The following is a 21,417-nucleotide window of genomic DNA, read 5'->3' on the forward strand; positions in this document are numbered from 1 at the left end:
GGGCTAGTAGAAGCAGTGGTTTGGAAGGGAATGAGACAGGGTTGTAGCCTCTCCCCGATGTTATTCAATCTGTATATTGAGCAAGCAGTGAAGGAAACAAAAGAAAAATTTGGAGTAGGTATTAAAATCCATGGAGAAGAAATAAAAACTTTGAGGTTCGCCGATGACATTGTAATTCTGTCAGAGACAGCAAAGGACTTGGAAGAGCAGTTGAACGGAATGGACAGTTTCTTGAAATGAGGATATAAGATGAACATCAACAAAAGCAAAACGAGGATAATGGAATGTAGTCAAATTAAATCGGGTGATGCTGAGGGGATTAGATTAGGAAATGAGACACTTAAAGTAGTAAAGGAGTTTTGCTATTTAGGGAGTAAAATAACTGATGATGGTCGAAGTAGAGAGGATATAAAATGTAGACTGGGAATGGCAAGGAAATCGTTTCTGAAGAAGAGAAATTTGTTAACATCGAGTATAGATTTAAGTGTCAGGAAGTCATTTCTGAAAGTATTTGTATGGAGTGTAGCCATGTATGGAAGTGAAACATGGACGATAAATAGTTTGGACAAGATGAGAATAGAAGCTTTCGAAATGTGGTGCTACAGAAGAATGCTGAAGATTAGATGGGTAGATCACATAACTAATGAGGAAGTATTGAATAGGATTGGGGAGAAGAGAAGTTTGTGGCACAACTTGACTAGAAGAAGGGATCGGTTGGTAGGACATATGTTGAGGCATCAACGGATCACCAATTTAGTATTGGAAGGCCGTGTGGAGGGTAAAAATCGTAGAGGGAGACCAAGAGATGAATACACTAAGCAAATTCAGAAGGATGTAGGTTGCAGTAGGTACTTGGAGATGAAGAAGCTTGCACAGAATAGAGTAGCATTGAGAGCTGCATCAAACCAGTCTCAGGACTGAAGACCACTACAACAACAACAAACAATGTTTGTTGTCGTTAGACATGAGGTTCTGTACTGAGTAACTTTTGGAAAGGGGGCAGTAAAATGAAACCGAGATAAATCGAAAGAAGCAACTAAACTGTTTATTATTTCAAAAATTAATCGCCAGAACTGTTAATACATTTATTCCAATGTGAGACAAGATGGTAAATGCCTTCATGGATATATGGTTACGGTTGTTTACGAACCATGACTGTACCCAGATTTTCACCTCTTCGTCCGAAGCAAACCGACGGCGACGAATGTCTTTCTTCACCGGTCCAAAAATGAGGCGGGGGGAAGGGGGGGAGGCAAGGATGTTTCGACTACCCTGCCGAAGTTTCTCTAGGAAGCCCTTACACATCCTTACTACAGTCCCGGTCTCACCCCAACCCATTCCCATATTTATGATCTGAAGACAGACATACGTGTCCATCCATTTTCTTCGGACGCCTTGATACAATCATGGTTCCGTAGGCAACTACAAACATTTTTACATGAAAGTAGTGATCGCTTTGTCTCACACTGGGACAAATAATAAAGTCTTTACTTACTTTTCCTGCATGTATCTCGTTTCATTTGACTGTCATATTTTTAGAACAGTTTATGTACAATCTGGGCAGTTAAGCCAATCCGTCTAGTACTTTGAAACACAAGGGGGTCTAAAAATGGTTCAAATGGCTCTGAGCACTATGGGACTTAACATCTTAGGTCATCAGTCCCCTAGAACTTAGAACTACTTAAACCTAACTAACCTAAGGACATCACACACATCCATGCCCGAGGCAGGATTCGAACCTGCGACCGTAGCAGCCCCGCGGTTCCGGACTGCAGCGCTAGAACCGCACGACCACCGCGGCAGGCCACAAGGGGGTCTTTTTACCATGGAAGGTGTGATACTTGTAAATCAACTGAGTTTCTTTAGTGTCTTAACGTTTACTTGTCTTGAAAATGGAAATCTGTGTTGGTTTCAAATAGCTCCTATTTAAAGATGTATTTAACTTGTAACTGGTTTTTGATACTGCTTCTACTTTATTTGTTTTGACTTACTGATTATTGGTGTGTAGTAGAGAATTAACGTAACAGATAGAACATTAAATACAGTATTGCCAATACTTTCTCGATTTCAACGACTTTAAATTTCAAGAGAATATTTCTTCCAGATCATAATGGACCTTGGAACGTGTTTTCGCATTTGGGAAGAAAATAATTTTCTGGATTAATCTTTGTAATCTGAGAAAAGGACAGCAGCATATAAAACAGTGAAAGCCATTGTTATATTCCGAGCGTCTATAGATTTTACATTATGCTTGTGTTTTTGTATCGACACACAATCGTAAGATGTTACATGTACTTGAAAAACTGTGTCCAGCTATGAACTCTCGCTGATGCTGTGTGAACTATGTGTTTAGTATTATGTTATCTCATGATGGTCCAGAAAGCCAGAAGGCGGTTCATAAATTAGCTTGAGGGCATAAGACGTTAATAGCTTTGAAACTATAATAAATTTTAACAAATGGTTTTAAACATGGGAGAAGATAACTCATAAGGTTTCTGTACCTTCTAGACGTCGCAATTTTGTAGCAAAATTGAAACTGTAAACCTGATAAAATGTGGACGCCACAGGAGAAAACACATTGCGTGGTCTGGTACATAAAGTCGACGTCCGATACGCAAGTGCAACGGAACTTTCGAAAACGATATGGATGGCAACCACCGTCCCGACCGACTATTCGGGCTTGGCATACATCATTTATGGAAACTGATAGTAATCTCCACAAAAGGGGGGCGGGTCGCCCATCTGTTTGAGACGCCAACGTGGACAAGGAGTCCGACAAAATGAGTGCTTATGGCAGCCAAAGAGTTGGAAATGAGACGATCGACAGTGCACAGTGTATTGTGTAAGAGGTCACGGCTACATCCACACAAAGCGCAGCTGATTCATGCATTAAAGCCTACGGAAAACCTTGCACGAGTAGTCTGCAGCGGATATGCTAGGCAAGATCAACGCAAACAATGACTTTTTGGTAACAATTTCTTTCTCCGATGAGGCAACGTTTCATATATCCGGAAAACTGGATCGTTATGATGTTCGTATATGGGGTTCAGAGCATTCTCATGTTACACGTGAAATGGAAAAAGTCAGTCCCGGGATCAGTGTTTGGTGCGGACTGATGCACAATTTCATCACTGGTCCATTGTTTTTCATTGAGTCTCCCGTTACTGGTGGTGTATCCCTGGACATGTTACAAGAGTTTGCTCTGCTACAGCTGAAAAATATGCAACCTGACATCATATTTCAACAGGATGGACACTACCCCGCTGGCCCCTAAATGTTCGTCAATTTCTAGATGAAAAGTTTCCGGATACGTGGATTGGACAAGATGGTCCAATTCGATGGAGACCACGATCCTCTTACCTCACACTGCCAGACTTCTTCCTGTGGGATTTTCTGAAGAATCTGGTGTACCTAACTAAGAGACCTACAGGACGTGAAGGCTTGCATTCGCATTCGTTTGAACATGTCACCGTGGAGTTCTTGAATCGTACGTGTAGAGAAATGGAATTCCGACTAGACATTATCCGTGACACTAACGGTGCACACATTTAAGTACAAGAATGAGGAAATAAAATTTGATTACTTGTAATGTTGTAAATCATTTGTTAATATCTAATATACTCTTCTAGAAATTACCTGTAAAGATAATTTATGGAAACCCTGTATTATTATAGCCCTTGTGAGGCAAACTGAGGAGCTACTTGGTTGAGAAGTAGCCGCTCCGGTCTCGGAAACTGACATAGGTCCGGCCTTTGGGCCTGTATTGTTATAGAACGCCAATACTGTGTATTCAGCTTTTTAACATTAAACTTCTATTACGGGGCTGGCTAGAGGATAAACTCCGAAAAGTATACGTAGGCACAACACTCTCCCTTAACAATTAATAGTTGCAGTTATGAATACAGGGTGTTTCGCAATTCCTTTTACAGTCTTTGATGGATGTAGAGGGGACTTCATACATAGGGTATTGTTAAGGAACCAGAGTTCGTAAAGTACCGTTTGGATAAGAACTAAGTTTGAAGATCGGACTTCGCGGTATTCACACAAAGTGTGAAGAGGTCGTCTTGGTCAGTTCCTGTTGTAATACTGACATCACATACCGTTTTCCTCAGACTGCAACAGTGATTGTGAGTACTTCTATGTTCGCAAATAGAGGGACTGACTCTGGTGTTCCACGGGCACGTCGCACTCTCGACTTTGAGGAGGGCTTCTTTCGTGACGGCGAGTACTCTAAACACTGGTCATACCATCAGACTCCTAGAGAGCGCAGAGGTCAGAGCTTGTTGTCTGCACTGTGTGCGTACCGTGAAGCGGGAGCCTGAAAGCTATCCATCTTCAAGCTTATTTTCCATCCAAATGTAGGAGGGTTGTTTTTTCAGTAAGGGCCGTTTTTATTTTAAAAAAAAGCTACAAATACTTTTGTACAAAAACTTTTATTTTCCGATTCTACACACTTTTACCTATTTTTCCACATAGTTGCCTTGTTTATTTAAGCACTTGTCATACCGTACAACTAAGTTTTTAATTCCCTCTTCAAAGAATTCGGCCGCCTGCTCCGACAGCCAAGAGTTCACGGCCGCTTTCACTTCATCGTCGCCATTGAAGCGCTGCCCGCCAAGATGGTGTTTCAGGTACCGAAAAAGGTGAAAATCGCTAGCAGCAAGGTCGGGGCTGTGTGGTGCACGGTCCAAAACTTCCCAGGCAAAAGAATCAATCAGATCCTGAGTCTTTTGAGAGGTGTGAGGCGTAGCGTTATCGTGCAGGAGCAAAACTCCTTTTGCCAGCATGCCGCGCCTTTTGTTTTGAATTGCTCTGCGGAGCTTCTTTAGAGTTGCACAGTAGGCATCTGAGTTGATTGTCGTTCCTCGTGGCATAAAATCCACTAGCAAAACACCGCGCCGGTCCCAGAACACAGTTGCCATAGTCTTGCGCTTTGACAGCGTCTGTTTGGCTTTGACCTTGACGGGTGAGGTTGTGTGTCGCCATTCCATCGATTGTCGCTTGCTTTCGGGAGTGGTATGGGATACCCGTGTTTCATCTCCAGTGACAATTTGACTCAACATGTCATCCCCTTCTTCCTCGTAACGAATCAAAAAGTCAAATGAAGTGGCAAATCTCTTCCCTTTGTGGTCCTCTGTGAGGAGTCTGGGTACCCACCGAGAACACAGTATCTTAAAGTTTAGGTTTTCAGACACAATTTTGTACAAATCCGATCTTGAAACTTGTGGAAATTCCAAAGAAAGAGTGGAAATTGTGAATCTTCTGTCCTCACGAATCTTTGTTTCGACTGCAGCCACCAAATCATCAGTGATCACAGAGGCCGGCCTGAGCGTTCTTCCTCATGGACGTTTTGACGGCCATTTTTAAACTCTCTAACCCATTGACGCACTTTACCTTCACTCATTGCAGTCAAGCCATAAACTTCTGTTAACTGACGATGAATTTCTGCAGCTGATAGGCTTCTCGCGGTCAAAAAACGTATCACTGACCGTATCTCACACGCGGCGGGCGATTCAGTAATCGTAAACATTATAAAGTAGCACAGAGATGCGTACACGTCAGCTACAGAGCTGCAACTTGCATCAGTGTGAGCGGGAAGGACGCCGGCAAGTGGCGCGGTGGCTTGTTGCGGCGTCCACGCGAACTACGGGACTATACGCGCGAACGGCCCTTACTTAAAAAACAACCCTCGTACATTTTCGGACATTGGTTCCTTATCAAAACTTTTTCTACTGTGTCCTCTCTTTAACCCCTAGGCGACTCTAAAAGGAATTCTAAAACATTCTATATAATTACTACTTTAATATGAGTCTTATTAAATTGTGATAGATACATTCCTCATAACTTTCTTGCCACAAGGTAGTTTATACACACTAACAGAAAAACTTGGCGATAGCATCAAAAAACAGAACCTAACATAAAATTTAGTATAATAATAATGAAAATAATAATGGTGACTGGAGAAAAAGTGGTACAGGTAGAGAAATTTGAAGAGCATCGACAGTAAAACAAAGATTTCGATTCAGTGTTCAACAGGAAGAAGTCACCTGTGATGTAGCGAGGGGAAGTTAAGCCAAAAGCAACATTTAGTCTCCTCTTGCCTATAGTGTAGTTTTGATCACCTACAGGTTGTTGCGTAGTTTGTTCCACAGTTTCACGCCTGGAATACAGAAGGAAATTGAATGCCACTTCAGGATATCGTTTATTTTTCCATCCGAGTTGTCTTAATTTGTGGTGTGATAAGTTTGATCTCACTTGATTTTCTTCAGATCTATGTACACTCCTGGAAATGGAAAACAGAACACATTGACACCGGTGTGTCAGACCCACCATACTTGCTCCGGACACTGCGAGAGGGCTGTACAAGCAATGATCACACGCACGGCACAGCGGACACACCAGGAACCGCGGTGTTGGCCGTCGAATGGCGCTAGCTGCGCAGCATTTGTGCACCGCCGCCGTCAGTGTCAGCCAGTTTGCCGTGGCATACGGAGCTCCATCGCAGTCTTTAACACTGGTAGCATGCCGCGACAGCGTGGACGTGAACCGTATGTGCAGTTGACGGACTTTGAGCGAGGGCGTATAGTGGGCATGTGGGAGGCCGAGTGGACGTACCGCCGAATTGCTCAACACGTAGGGCGTGAGGTCTCCACAGTACATCGATGTTGTCGCCAGTGCTCGGCGGAAGGTGCACGTGCCCGTCGACCTGGGACCGGACCGCAGCGACGCACAGGATGCACGCCAAGACCGTAGGATCCTACGCAGTGCCGTAGGGGACCGCACCGCCACTTCCCAGCAAATTAGGGACACTGTTGCTCCTGGGGTATCGGCGAGGACCATTCGCAACCGTCTCCATGAAGCTGGGCTACGGTCCCGCACACCGTTAGGCCGTCTTCCGCTCACGCCCCAACATCGTGCAGCCCGCCTCCAGTGGTGTCGCGACAGGCGTGAATGGAGGGACGAATGGAGACGTGTCGTCTTCAGCGATGAGAGTCGCTTCTGCCTTGGTGCCAATGATGGTCGTATGCGTGTTTGGCGCCGTGCAGGTGAGCGCCACAATCAGGACTGCATACGACCGAGGCACACAGGGCCAACACCCGGCATCATGGTGTGGGGAGCGATCTCCTACACTGGCCGTACACCACTGGTGATCGTCGAGGGGACACTGAATAGTGCACGGTACATCCAAACCGTCATCGAGCCCATCGTTCTACCATTCCTAGACCGGCAAGGGAACTTGCTGTTCCAACAGGACAATGCACGTCCGCATGTATCCCGTGCCACCCAACGTGCTCTAGAAGGTGTAAGTCAACTACCCTGGCCAGCAAGATCTCCGGATCTGTCCCCCATTGAGCATGTTTGGGACTAAATGGCTCTGTGCACTATGGGACTCAACTGCTTTGGTCATCAGTCCCCTAGAACTTAGAACTACTTAAACCTAACTAACCTAAGGACATCACACACATCCATGCCCGAGGCAGGATTCGAACCTGCGACCGTAGCAGTCGCACGGTTCCGGACATGTTTGGGACTGGATGAAGCGTCGTCTCACGCGGTCTGCACGTCCAGCACGAACGCTGGTCCAACTGAGGCGCCAGGTGGAAATGGCATGGCAAGCCGTTCCACAGGACTACATCCAGCATCTCTACGATCGTCTCCATGGGAGAATGGCAGCCTGCATTGCTGCGAAAGGTGGATATATACTGTACTAGTGCCGACATTGTGCATGCTCTGTTGCCTGTGTCTATGTGCCTGTGGTTCTGTCAGTGTGATCATGTGATGTATCTGACCCCAGGAATGTGTCAATAAAGTTTCCCCTTCCTGGGACAATGAATTCACGGTGTTCTTATTTCAATTTCCAGGAGTGTAGTTGCGTGAGCATTCCGGTATGGCTATAAAGGAACCACATGTCAGAATTTTCATGTATGGCTCCTGTATAGACACGACGGGTTACTTAGCAACTATTGATATACAAATCTGAAGAAGATCAAGTGTGACAGACCCTAGACATACTATAAAAAATGTGCAACTGAGATGAAAAAATAAACGACATATGCAAGTTTTTAAATATGAAAACAGTTATGCAGCACTCTCGGGACGAATTTATCGGTATTGGTAAGAACGTTTAGAGTTAAGGTTAAGTACAGCTAAGGCGGTGGACGTACGATATCCTCTACATCTGCATTCCGCAAACCACAAACCACCTTAAGGTGATATACTCGCATTATGTCAGAAGTTAGTGGACGGCCTTCCCCTGGCATTAAATCCTGTGACCGAACCCAGCTCACTAACGTCTACACGGGTGACGTCTCTTTAAGGATCCGGCGACTTCTGGTCACACACGTGGTTCGCCTGAATTTATAGCGTACTGTAGCAAGGTCAACGTCGGCAACATTTTCATTTCTGTTCAGTGGTTTCTGCCACCACTGTCTCGTAGTTGCAAGAAGCGGTGAGGAAAGCATTCTGCGAAACGTACAGCTATTTTCTAAGTCAGGTGCCCTTTACGATAGCGGTACGTAAGGCGTAAATGTATCTCAAGGAAACACTGCGGCGTTATTTTTTCTTTCTGTTTGCAAACAGCGTATTCATAGTTGCGTATTTCCCGTTCCCGCATTTCATTCTCTAGCACGACGCATTGACAGCATGTCTCCGTGTCCTGTATCGCAGAGTGAATTGCGTCTTCAGCTCACTTATGTAACTATATATGACGGTAGTATCTGTTCCCGAAAGAACACATACCGTGGATGACCATGCAGCTTTGCTAGAAATGAAATAATAATTAAATACACACCCTAGCTGCAAACAGGCGTTGATATACTTCACTGGGGACATGTTGAAAATGTGTACCGCCGTCCGGGACTCGAACCCGGGATCTCCTGCTTATATGGCAGACGCTCTATCCATCTGAGCCACCGAGGGCACAGAGGATAGTGCTTCTGCAGGGACTTATCCCTTGCACGCTCCCCGTGAGATCCACATTCCCAAGGGATAAGTCGCTGCAGACGCACTATCCTCTGTGCCCTCGGTGGCTCAGATGGATAGAGCGTCTGCCATGTAAGCAGGAGATCACGGGTTCGAGTCCCGGTCGGGGCACACATTTTCAACATGTCCCCAGTGAAGTATATCAACGCCTGTTTGCAGCTAGGGTGTCTATTTAATTACCATTTCATCACTTATGTAAATTATTGATAACCCTACAATCCCTAATTCTAGATTTATTAAGCTGTCCGTAAGTACTATTTTCCTTTCTTTACCTAGGGCTTTCAGTAAAGACGTCCTGCATCTCTTATTACTTTATTTCATTTTAAAGCTTAGTATGACGTAAAATTACATTTCGTATTCTGGACAAAAACAGAGAGTCTTACGATGTATGAGAATTTGGAATATAAGATAGAGAAGATTCGAAAGATAATACTGCATCAGTACTGAGTCCAACTGAAGAGCATACCATCAAGATGAAATTCCTAAAAAACGTTTATGATGACTGTATAAGAAAATACAAAGACGGCGGTCACCAAATTACAAAGCAGACTCATACTCCCAGAGAATGTTGGAAATAAGCTTTTGTAGTCATTCTAGCGACAGTCTTAAATTATGTTACCACAAGCATGGAAATGAGTCCTTGGTTAGAGGCCCATTCTCATTTGTAACTGAACAAGGAACTGCTTTCCAATGCCCGATTTACTATGAACAAGCGACGAGTTCATGACCAACGATGGTTTGCGCAATAATAACAAACAAATTTCTTTATAACTGAATTCTTAAGTTTGTCATATGTTAACCTGTATAGGCTATGGCTATCGGTGGTTTTCATTCACTGCTGACAATGTTCCGAGTGTAGCAAAATGGCACGGTCAGGCTTTCAGACCACATGGTTCACACGCGAAACACAGTAGCTATACTGTCATGGACCCAGAAAAGCTTTATTTCCATGTTAGAACTAACTTTCTACAACTCTTTGCAGTATACACTGACGATGCGAAATGCACAGAAACAGAAGGTGCCGGCGTACCACATGAAACTCCAGCTTAACTAAAAGTATGGTTTAACTCGCCATCGCATTGCATTCATGGAGGCTGATTATGATTCTGCAGCCTTTTGGTTTCTTAGACAATACTCAATCTGATCAGCTAGAAAATAACGTCTTATCAGAGCGATGATACTTCTAAATGACTGATTCTGTCACAGACTGATATGAAGAGGTTGACCGATTCCATGGATTTCACGTTCTCCGGATGTAAACCTACCAGACTTCCATTTGTGGAAGCATTTGAAAGCTGTTTTGTATTGAACCTAGGCACAGGATGCAAAGAGCCTTTGTGCCCCAGTACTCCAGGAATAATCAGACACCCATAATTCAATAGAACGGTGGATTGATGCATGTGTCAATGCCATTGGAGGAAATTTTAAACATTTCACGTAAGAAACAGATTCCTGTAGTATGCTGCTACTTTCGGTTGCTTTGTTTTCCTCGTAACTAATATACTGTAAGAAGTTGCTGAAAATTAGTTCTAACCGTTTCCGGACTCATGTAAGAATAACGTTTCGTCTTCTGTGTGTGAAAAAGTGGGCTGCATCTTTATTACTTTTCAAAAAGCTTCTTACTGAAAATGCCCAGAATAGAGACGCCAATTCTGTGCATTATAAATTTTGATGTAGAGCTGTTGACAAGCAACAACAATCTAAAGTCGCCTCCGTTCATCTATGAGTAGTGCTCTTGTATGTTCTAATTTGCGAGCTCACTTAACAATTTTGCTTTATTACCGCTTCTTCTCTAAAAGCAAATCGCATAAAATTTCTGTAGTGGTTACCACTATACGACGCTAAGTTCGTGTTGTAGTGAACTCCATTAGTAGGCAGTTATCATACCTAGGTGTTTATGAAGAGCCACATTTTGGCAGATTAATAACGTGTTCCGTTTTCTTTCTGTGTCAGAGCTGATCGTCAGCGGGGAATAATCGTTTGTAGCGTTCCAATTACTATTACTAACTTTACTGTTTGACTGTCACGGATTCTATAATTGTAGCTGCAACCGCTGTTACTTTTGTGCTCATGTACCTCATGAAGGGTTGCTGATGACAGCGACATATGTACTGTAATATCTTCTCTCAGAATATTCATTGCACTTTCACTGTGAACCACGATGTATAACGAAAATCATAAGGAAGTAAACACGTATTAAAATGTTTAGGTAAAAAGATCCACTTGTTATTTACTGCCTTTAGGAACTTTTCTGGTTCTGTCTTACACAGTCTGCAGCAGCCTAAGTATTCATTCTTGTCGCTCTAACAATCTCATCGAAATAAAATGCTCGTTCTATTAGCACTTTAGATTAGTGTTTGAAATTGTAAAACTTGTGGATGTTATTGTCCAAATAACCTGTGCCATACTTCATGAGCTCAGACAAACATGGAAAAAGTGAACTTCTTTCCTGAAAAGATGGTGGCATCGAAGGATGCGATTTAGACCTTCTGCTTCTAAGTTGTCAGCTGACAGCCGTTTTGAAATGTTCTCAAAAAATGGCTCTGAGCACTATGGGACTCAACTGCTGTGGTTATCAGTCCCCTAGAACTTAGAACTACTTAAACCTAACTAACCTAAGGACATCACACACATCCATGCCCGAGGCAGGATTCGAAACTGCGACTGTAGCAGTCGCACGGTTCCGGACTGCGCTCCTTGAACCGCGAGACCACCGCGGCCGGCTGAAATGTTCTCAACGTCAGACTTATTTCTATCTACAGCTGGAACGCTTCAGGTCGCCATACAGACTGCGGACATGAGCGAGTTACGGTTGACAATGCAGAACGGCTGACAGACGGAAATTTCAGTGAGAAAAATAAGAGGTTGCCTCCTCCGGAATGCAAGAAAAAGTGGGGCCCGCGGCCGCGACCCTTTGTTGTGTGGTGAGGAGACCGCAAAGGCACCTCTTGAATTATAGCGGCAAAGGCCAGCGCGGGACTTTCACAGAAACGCCGGCGCGAGGTATAAATATGCGAGCCGCACGCAAGCCGGCACAGTTCATAGCAGCTGCCCGCCGCCTGCTCGACTCACCTACCTGCCATGAAGCTTCTGCTGGTGAGTGAGTGGACGGTCTTCTGAGAGCGGCTTACATCTGACTCATATACGCCCGATTATGATCAGAGATCTTGATTTCGCTGTGTGGCTCGCACACGTAACGTCCCCTCTGCAGTACCGGTTGTGTCATAGTGTTATTTCAACAATAACATCAGTGCTGTATTGCTCAGGAACATGTCTGTGCAAACCCAAGTCGACTGTAGATTACTACATAGATGGGAAGACAAGATTTGATTCGTTTATATGTTCCGAACTACTAGTAGGCGAAAAAGTCTTGAACTGAATTTTATTTTCACATAATCATTCTTTCTTTGTTATATAAAAATATTCTCCACATTTCAGTGTTCCCAAGATCGACTTTAGTAATAAGCCAATATCGAATGTCGTTTGTGTATCATAATACAAGTCTTGCGCATAATCTAGGGGGCTGTGCTCAGACAGCGAAAAGAACTTGCGAACAGTATTAACAGACAATAACTTACTTTAGGCTCAGAAAACCTGGTAGCTCTTCCATCGTCACTTGGTAGAGTGGGCTATTCGGGTAGTAAAATATTTTGGTGTCAAGGACTTACCAGTCATATACCAGGCGACCTGGTAGTGGTGTATAGCGAATCCCAGAATTGCAATGACCACTGCGTCCGAATGGCTTGGTAGTCCAACCTTTGTGCATTTCAGCTTTCCCCACTGATTTCAACCTATCCCCACTCGCAGTCAATCTCTATAATTCCTTTGTGTCTTAATAAATGCGAAAGCCTAGTGTATCTGTAGCTGTATTTATTTGGAGTACGTGCAGTGGTCGGGCTGCCATTATGTTTCGCTTGAACTGCCATGATTTACTATCGAGAATTACTCCCTTGGAAAAACTAACCTCGGCTACGACATGGGATACATTTAGTCTGGCCCCTACGAGCTTACTGATTTCAGTGGCTTAACTATGATCTGAGCTACCGCACGGCACTGAGGAGCCCAACATTAAAGTCATATTGCTTAAAAAGGTTATAGCAATCTTCTGCGGCAGAATTAAGGTTGCAAAAGTACTGTGAGGCTTATACTGAGCGAACTAAAATTTTACAGCTAGTTAGAAGATGGGTCCTGCAGTAAAGGTTAAATCGAGGGACGACTGATATACTGTATCGCTATTTTCGTTATAGAATGGATGAGTATGCTGTTATCTGCCCAATTAAAAATTGTAATCAATTCTGATAATCAGTGGCAGGTTTCAGTGCTGCTTAAGGTCTACGTAACGCTGAGATAAAGAACAAACATAGTATAGAAGTGTTTTATAGAAAAAGAAAGTGAAATACACTATAACGATTCATAAAAATCGGAAATTTAAAGGGCTGTATAAAATTTCCTGTCGTGTTTATGCTGATGAGCTACATTGGTATTTCCGTATATAGGTTGATTTTTTTGTCACCATAACTGATCCAAACAGGAAAATGAAGAGAGCTCTGCTCATTCTATTTGTCTATTTTTGATTTTTCTCTTCCCTTGAAGAAATGGATAGTTACAGTGTTTAAATTCACATTAATATCTTGTTAAGCTCGAGGTTGAATGAATCATTGTGTGGACTCCACTGAACAATTTTGTAAGATCTTCTTCAAAGCAACATATACTTTAAGCGTCATTCTCAAATTTCATGTGCTGCACTGTACATTCAAGACAAACGTTACATACTAAACGCCATGAACTGTATCTTTGGTTTACTCAGTTTTTGTGTGTTCCGTTTTTCTTAATTTAGTTTAATATGATATTACTAGAAATTGTAAATTGCACATTGATTTTATTAATTCCTCTCCACTCACAACAGAACCGGATAAACATTCTAAGAGCTTAAACTGTAGAAATATTTTCGAAGTTTACAAAGAGCTTTGTGATAACCTTATTCTTTTGTATTCCTTCAGTTACTACTAAATATTGGCTGGTAACTGCTTGCAAAACACCATAAATGAAGTAAGAAGAGAGATTGGAGAGGGACATTCATCAGCATTTGGCAACTCGTGTGGCCGATGCGCTTGCCGTTTCTTATGACAAAATAAGCTTTTCGTCTCTAAAGAAGTACATAAATCATTATCGAGATCGTATTGTACATATTGTTATCGTTTGATTGGTATTACAGCTTTTCCCCCTGCATGGTTTTTTCCAGATTCAAATCATCTATTCAAAAATGCCAGAGCAGATGTCCCATAAAACTGCCCATTCATCAGAAAAGGCGTGTTATTTTTCGTACTTCCTCATTTCCTATTTCATTCTTTCTCTCTCTCTCACACACACACATTCTTCAGTTCCTGTTCATGAGAGCAGTGCAGGCTGTTGCAGAAAATTTCTTCCAGCAACAATACACGACAGGAAAGAGAGGTTCTCTGTTAGGACTAAATTAGGGGGAATTATCAATTATCAGTTTCAACATTCTCCTGATAACCAAGGGATGTCTCCCTGAAATCCTTGATCAGAACTGGAGGATGGTATCGATAACTTTATTTCTTTGACTGTGTTGTCCATAGCGCCAGGTAAAAATAAAAAAAATAAAATGTATGTGTGTTTACGCCCTATTTTATCTGCGCAGTTAGCTTTCAAATGACACGATTTTCTTCTTCACCAGTTTCCTCATGGTCTACATTTCACTTGGACCTGGTAGACCTCTTGCGCTGTAAATCGATTCTTTGCCTTGCGGTAGCATCTTCCTTACTTCTTTTTTGAACTTTGGGAGATAGGAGAATTCTTTCCGTGTTTTACTACGCAATGCGACCAACCATTACAGACATGAACCTACCCACACTGAGTCTGGCAGAGGGTAAAGAGGCTTAAAAGTGTCGCTTTAGCTTCTTCGATTTCTATTCACAGAAGATAAAAGGGGAGAAAGTTTGATTGTTCGACCCCATGTAATGCCAAAATTACGTAATTTTACAATTGTGCTCCTTAGGCGGCATGTATCGTATAGGCCTGATAATAGTCACCATCACATATAAGCCGCACCCCTAAATTCCCAGCAACAAAAAAAGAATGCCAGAAATGAAATGAAAATGATAGTAAAGCGTCAGTGGTCGGATGTTCCCAGGTGGGGAGTTCGGCCGCCATGTGCAAGTCTCATTGAGTGCGACGCCACGTTAGGCGACTTGCGCGTTGACAATGGGGATGAAATGATGATGAGGACAGCACAACACCCAGTCCCTGAGGGGAGAAAATCCACCACCCCAGCCGGGAATCGAACCTGGGCCCCCGTGCGTGGCATTCCAACGCACTGACCTGTCAGGTAATGGGGCGGACAGAATGCTAGAAAACGCCCGCACACTGATTAACAGGAGAAAAAATTACAGGAAATTTACTTGTACGTACATGGGCAGAAAACACTTATTCTAACATAATTATGATATACCATTTTGGCACATAACATACCGTTATTCACTCTCATCACTATAAGTATCGGTATTCACTTCATCACTCTCGTTTTCACACCCATCAGTTTTTTCTTCCCTTCCCACATTACGTCATCCCCGCTGCCATCCAATTCATTCGCTATTCAGCATTTCTTGAACCCCTAGATGATGAACTCCTATGATATGGAGGAACATAACGCAAACATTCCCTCACACACAATGGTAACTGCTGACTTATCAGATTGTCTACGGGCATGGTATTCTTCTAGGAGCCAATCTGAATTCATTTTCTGGAGGTTATCCTTGAACGGCTTGTTTATAGCTACATGTAGAACCTGTAGTTTGGAACTCATTCCTCAAGGCATTATGACAAGGTCTGTCTTTTGTGCTGGAAGTCTATCTTTTACTTCAGCAGTTCGGTGTCCCGGAAGCGCATCGAAAACTAGCATCAATGTTTTATCAAGCAGTGCTGCAGGTCAGCGATTCTAAGCAGTAGGCAGCCAGTCAACAACCAATTGAGTTGCCCTCCATCCGCTTCCTTGACAGCGAATCACTAAGCCCATAGGAAAGTTTACTTTGAACATATTTTTTCTCTTCAGAATGACATAAGGGGATAACTTCTCCCATAATCTTTAACAGCTAATAGCTATCATCTAACTTAGACTATTTTTTAACTCCCGGTTCTTCTTAATGGGATACTTTCTGCCTCTTTCATGTCTACTGTCGTATTGCTCGGCATGTTACAAAATGCTGGCGTTTTGCAGCGTTACCAATCTGTTGAAAAGGGTATGACTGACACTTTCATTTCTGGACGACGTTTAGCTTCAAGTTAACCAGTTCCTCCCCGAAACCTGCTGGCATTCTCTGTGCAAGTGTGGTACTTCGTCGGAGAGCAAGGGCATTTCTCCGCATAAACCGACGACACTAACAAATAACTAGAACGGAATTTTGCTTGTGGCACGTTTAAAACACTTGTGATTTCCAAGGCCTTCAATTGGATTAGTTCTCGTGTGATAGGCACCCTATCTTTTAACTTATCTTGCACATAGGAAAGAACCTTAACTTCAAGCTACGCATTTCGGTCCCCCGAAAGATTTTCTTGTTGATACTGCCTTTTTCCTATTTTCTTCTGAAGTAACCCGATGTCGGACATCAGCTTCGTCCACTTCGTACTTTCTTCGGGCCTCTCTGTTGGTCGTGGTTTTGCCTTAACATGCAATTTAAGTTTGAAACTTGCATCGTAATTGCTCTGAGTTCCTTGGCTTGATGATTCTTTTCGCTCTACACTGTCGTTCGTATTGGCAGAAAACAAGTTCTCTTACCAGTATTCAAATGAAAGTGAATTATAAGCTAACGAAACAATATTGGAGGGTCTGAACCGCGTTAACGCAAATAGTCAGAGGGCCATAGACACGGGTTCACAGGTACATGCCGTGTTTCTTGACTTCCGCAAGGCGTTCGATACAGTTCCCCATAGTCGTTTAATGAACAAAGTAAGTGCATATCGACTATCAGACCAATTGTGTGATTGGATTGAAGAGTTCCTAGATAACAGAATGCAGCATGTCATTCTCAATGGAGAGAAGTCTTCCGAAGTAAGAGTGATTTCAGGTGTGCCGCAGGGGAGTGTCGTAGGACCGTTGCTATTCACAATATACATCAAAGACCTTGTGGATGGCATCGGAAGTTCACTGAGGCTTTTTGCAGGTGATGCTGTGGTGTATCGAGAGGCTGTAACAATGGAAAATTGTACTGAAATGCAGGAGGATCTGCAGCGAATTGACGCATGGCGCAGGGAATGGCAATTGAATCTCAATGTAGACAAGTGTAATGTGCTGCGAATACATAGAAAGATACATCCCTTATCATTTAGCTACAAAATAGCAGGTCAGCAACTGAAGGCAGTTAATTCCATAAATTATCTGGGAGTACGCATTAGGAGTGATTTAAAATGGAATGATCAGATAAAGTTGATCGTCGGTAAAGCAGATGTCAGACTGAGATTCATTGGAAGAATCCTAAGGAAATGCAATCCGAAAACAAAGGAAGTAGGTTACAGTACGCTTGTTCGCCCACTGCTTGAATACTGCTCAGCAGTGTGGGATCTGTACCAGATAGGGTTGATAGAAGAATAGAGAAGATCCAACGGAGAACAGCGCGCTTCATTACAGGACCATTTAGTAATCGCGAAAGCGTTACGGAGATGATAGATAAACTCCAGTGGAAGACTCTGCAGGAGAGACGCTCAGTAGCTCGGTACGGGCTTTTGTTAAGGTTTCGAGAACATACCTTCACCGAAGAGTGAAGCAGTATATTGCTCCCTCCTACGTATATCTCGCGAAGAGACCATGAGGATAAAATCATAGAGATTAGAACCCACACAGAAGCATACCGACAATCCTTGTTTCCACGAACAATACGAGACTGGAATAGAAGGGAGAACCAATAGAGGTACTCAGGGTATCCTCCGCGACACACCGTCAGGTGGCTTGCGGAGTATGGATGTAGATGTAGATGTAGATGTACAATATCGGTATAAGTTTATATCATAGTGGAATAAAATGCCTTGTTCCAGTTTCAGCTACAGGCGCTAGTTTTATCGTAGCAAATGAGCGTATTTTTTGACAGCAAAGATATGTGAAAAAGACAGGTAGCGTTAATTAGACACACCCTGACTTTTCAAGGGTGAAATCTGGAGAAAAGGTGCGGTTTATTTTCGGAAGATCTCGGTATACAGGCCACCTGTACGGCGCATGATTGATGGTTTCCATTTTTCTGGTGCATCTAGCATTACTGTCGGGTTGTTCTAGTTATTATGCCTTCGAGAGAAGGGAGGTCTACGGCAGAGATTCCTAAAGGCAATACCGACAGTGCTGGAGCTGACGCACGCCGTGTCTTCCGCAGGTTGTTTGCGCCGTGCTGGCTGTCGCCGCGGCGAAACCTGGCTACCTGGGCGGAGCGGCCGGCTACTACGGCGCCCCAGCTCTGGCGTACGGCGGGTACGCCGCCTACGGCCCGGCGTACGTCGCCGTGGGTCCCGGCGGGTACCTCGTGGACACCCCTGAAGTGGCCGCCGCGCGCGGCGCCCACTTCGCCGCCGTCGCCGAAACCAAGGCGCGCGACGCCGCCGTCAACGCCGCCGACGCCGCCCACGCAGGCTACGGCGCCTACGGGCTGGGGTACGGCCTTCACGGGCTCGGCTACGGGTACCACCACTGAAGCTCCGCGTGCGGCCTCGTCTAACACCCCACACACTTGTACACCACTCACCTGTACACACTAACTTATAAATAACTGTACATTTCTGTATGTGGAAGATTGTTTTACCTGTATCATAGATAATAAAAGAGCTCCAAGTAACTAAATATGATCTCCACAGAATCTTCCATCCAAATAAATGATTCCTGCTAAGACCATTCCGCAACATCGTTAGGTAAGTAGCCTAACAGTCTCCAACTGATTCCTTGAAGTAATCCCTTTAAACAAGCCTCGCCAGACAAGGATTATACTTCTTCACCTGTATTATAATTTCATACCTTCATCAGTACGAATCGGCTGTCATCAGTCCAATTTCGCCTTTTGAATTAACTCCAATTAAAAAATAATAACACCGAACTAAAAGTTTATAAACAATGCGTCCAAAATTATCGTTAAAATGTTAACCCTGATTAAGAAGTGCTTATATCTTTGAAGCCTTTCTGCTACGAAAAGTCGGATGGTTCTCTAACAGAATAGGAGATGCAACATATGGTTAACTGTAAGAGGAAATGGTTCACACTAACTCGTGTCTGAAGGCTACTCACAACGAATCCTACTACCAGTATATCATTTTCTATTGCTGTTTGATATTACACAGTATTCATCTGAATGATAGGGGTACACCAGTGTAAGAGACTTAACAAAGAAAGGGCAGGGAAGCTAAAGCGAAATAACCGCGAAAAATGTGAAGAAATCGAAAAATAAATGGCTGTCTGGAGGACATATGACGACACAGAAAACTCAAAATAACTTTCGATGGATTTAAAATCAACGGTGCCAACTTATTACATAGTTATCGCAGATGAGGGCGCGGGTAAGTGGAGTGAGGAGTAGACTGGGAAACTGTATGCTGACGCGATAGAGGGAGAAATGTGTGTCAATTTGGGAGACACACGGGATGAAGTATTCGAGTTTAGCTTACCTTTGGACGACTTGCGAAAAACAAAATCGAAGATATAGATTTCCAAAATCATTTGGGCAAATCGGTACCAAGCAATTACTCAAGTTAGTGTGTAGACTCTGAGAGGTTGTGAAACGTCCCCTTTTTGAACAATTATACACGACTGTCCTTAACCTGACACACAATTTTTTTTTTTTTGCGCAACGCAATCTGACTTTCAAAAATCCCTACAAAAGAATGGCCCTGACTAACATTAAACTATACGTTTCACAAATCACTTACCTCACAAAAATCTTGGTTTCTCCCACTACTGCAATACAGCAAGCGCCACTACTGCCAGCTAAATAAAAGATTCAAACTATGGAAGGCTCTAACTACTGATAGGCATAGTTAGCAAATGAAAGATATTAATAGAGAACAAACAATGTATTTACCTTGATATCATATATATATATATATATATATATATATATATATATATATATATATATATATATATATATATATATATATATCAGTTCATGATATATATATATATATATATATATATATATATATATATATATATATATATATATATAGCAGTTCATGACAAATTTCAAAACTCCGCCATCTCTCTCCCCACATCCACCACTGCTGGCGGCTCACCTCCAACTGCGCAACGCTACGCGCTGTTCACAGCCAGCTGCCTAGCACTACAATGGCGAGTATTACAACAATGCAAAGCAGCCACAGGCTGCACACAGCACAGCCAGTGATTTTCATACAGAGGTGGCGTTACCAAAAAAACCTAAACAGCCTACTTACAGTTGGAGATACTATCGGCCATTCTGAAAAAATATCGTTCACACGATCCCGACGATATCAAGGACAGACGAATGCTAAAGCCCTCCTACTAAGCGCTAAGGCACCAGAAGGCAATCTAACGTCGTACTTGACACTGAGTGCAATACTTACGAAAAATATTGACACGTTCATAAGATTCGTCTGCCAAGAGAAAGAGTTCGTCAACGTAAAATAGTGCAGAATGTTTGAAATTCTCAGGAGAACAGGTGCCAACTGTAGGCAGAGACGGGTAATAAACGTATGCAGAAGAGCCAAGAGAACAGCAGAAAAGTGATCAGTGATAAACTTAACAGCTTAATCTGGGACCACGCTATAGATGGAGAAGGGATTCTGGTTAACTTTGAATCAAAACAATGCACGATGAACGAAACAAAGAAGATATAAGACGTAGATTACCACAGACAAGGAGGGTAATCATCGCTAAAAGGAATACTACAAGTACTTAACCTAGTCTTTCATCTGAGGAAGAAATTTGTGAGTAATTGCGTGTGGAGTACTACAATGTACGGAAGCGAATCTCGAACTACGGTAAAAAAGCCAAAGAAGAGAATCTAAGCGTTAGAGAGCTCGTTTTCCTAATGGATGTTTGAAATAAAGTGGATTAATAAGAAATGAGCCCCCCCCCCCCTCCGCACAATCGGCGAGGAGAAGAACATCTGGTAAACACTTACTGGAAGACAAGGGCAAGACGATAGCACATGTGCTAGCCCATTGTAGTGTCATAGTGGGAACCCTAAAGGGAAAAAACTGTAAGGAAAGACACGGAAGAGAATATATGCAAAAACCGGAGGACTACTTGTCGTTTACACTTCACCTCCTTGAAAATAAAGGTGACTTAAACGAATTCAGTAAGATAAATGAGTAATATTCTAAGCATTTTAGAAAAGGAAAATGCTTCAAATTTTTTTCGACTCTATAAGGTATATTTCACATAATGCATTGCTTAAAAAGTATTTA

At 43.0% G+C, this 21,417-nt stretch overlaps 1 protein-coding gene across 1 annotated transcript; it reads left to right on the forward strand.

Annotated features, from left to right (window-relative positions):
• Positions 1-12,029: 12,029 nt before the first annotated feature.
• LOC126252821 (shematrin-like protein 1) lies at positions 12,030-18,820 on the forward strand. Its single transcript, XM_049953763.1, has 2 exons — positions 12,030-12,078; positions 18,360-18,820. The coding sequence occupies exons 1-2, from the start codon at positions 12,064-12,066 to the stop codon at positions 18,672-18,674; spliced, it is 330 nt and encodes a 109-aa protein (XP_049809720.1). The 5' UTR covers positions 12,030-12,063; the 3' UTR covers positions 18,675-18,820.
• The last annotated feature ends 2,597 nt before the right edge of the window (positions 18,821-21,417 follow it).

Source organism: Schistocerca nitens, chromosome 4, assembly GCF_023898315.1.
Source record: "Schistocerca nitens isolate TAMUIC-IGC-003100 chromosome 4, iqSchNite1.1, whole genome shotgun sequence".
In the NCBI taxonomy this organism is placed as follows: domain Eukaryota; kingdom Metazoa; phylum Arthropoda; class Insecta; order Orthoptera; family Acrididae; genus Schistocerca; species Schistocerca nitens.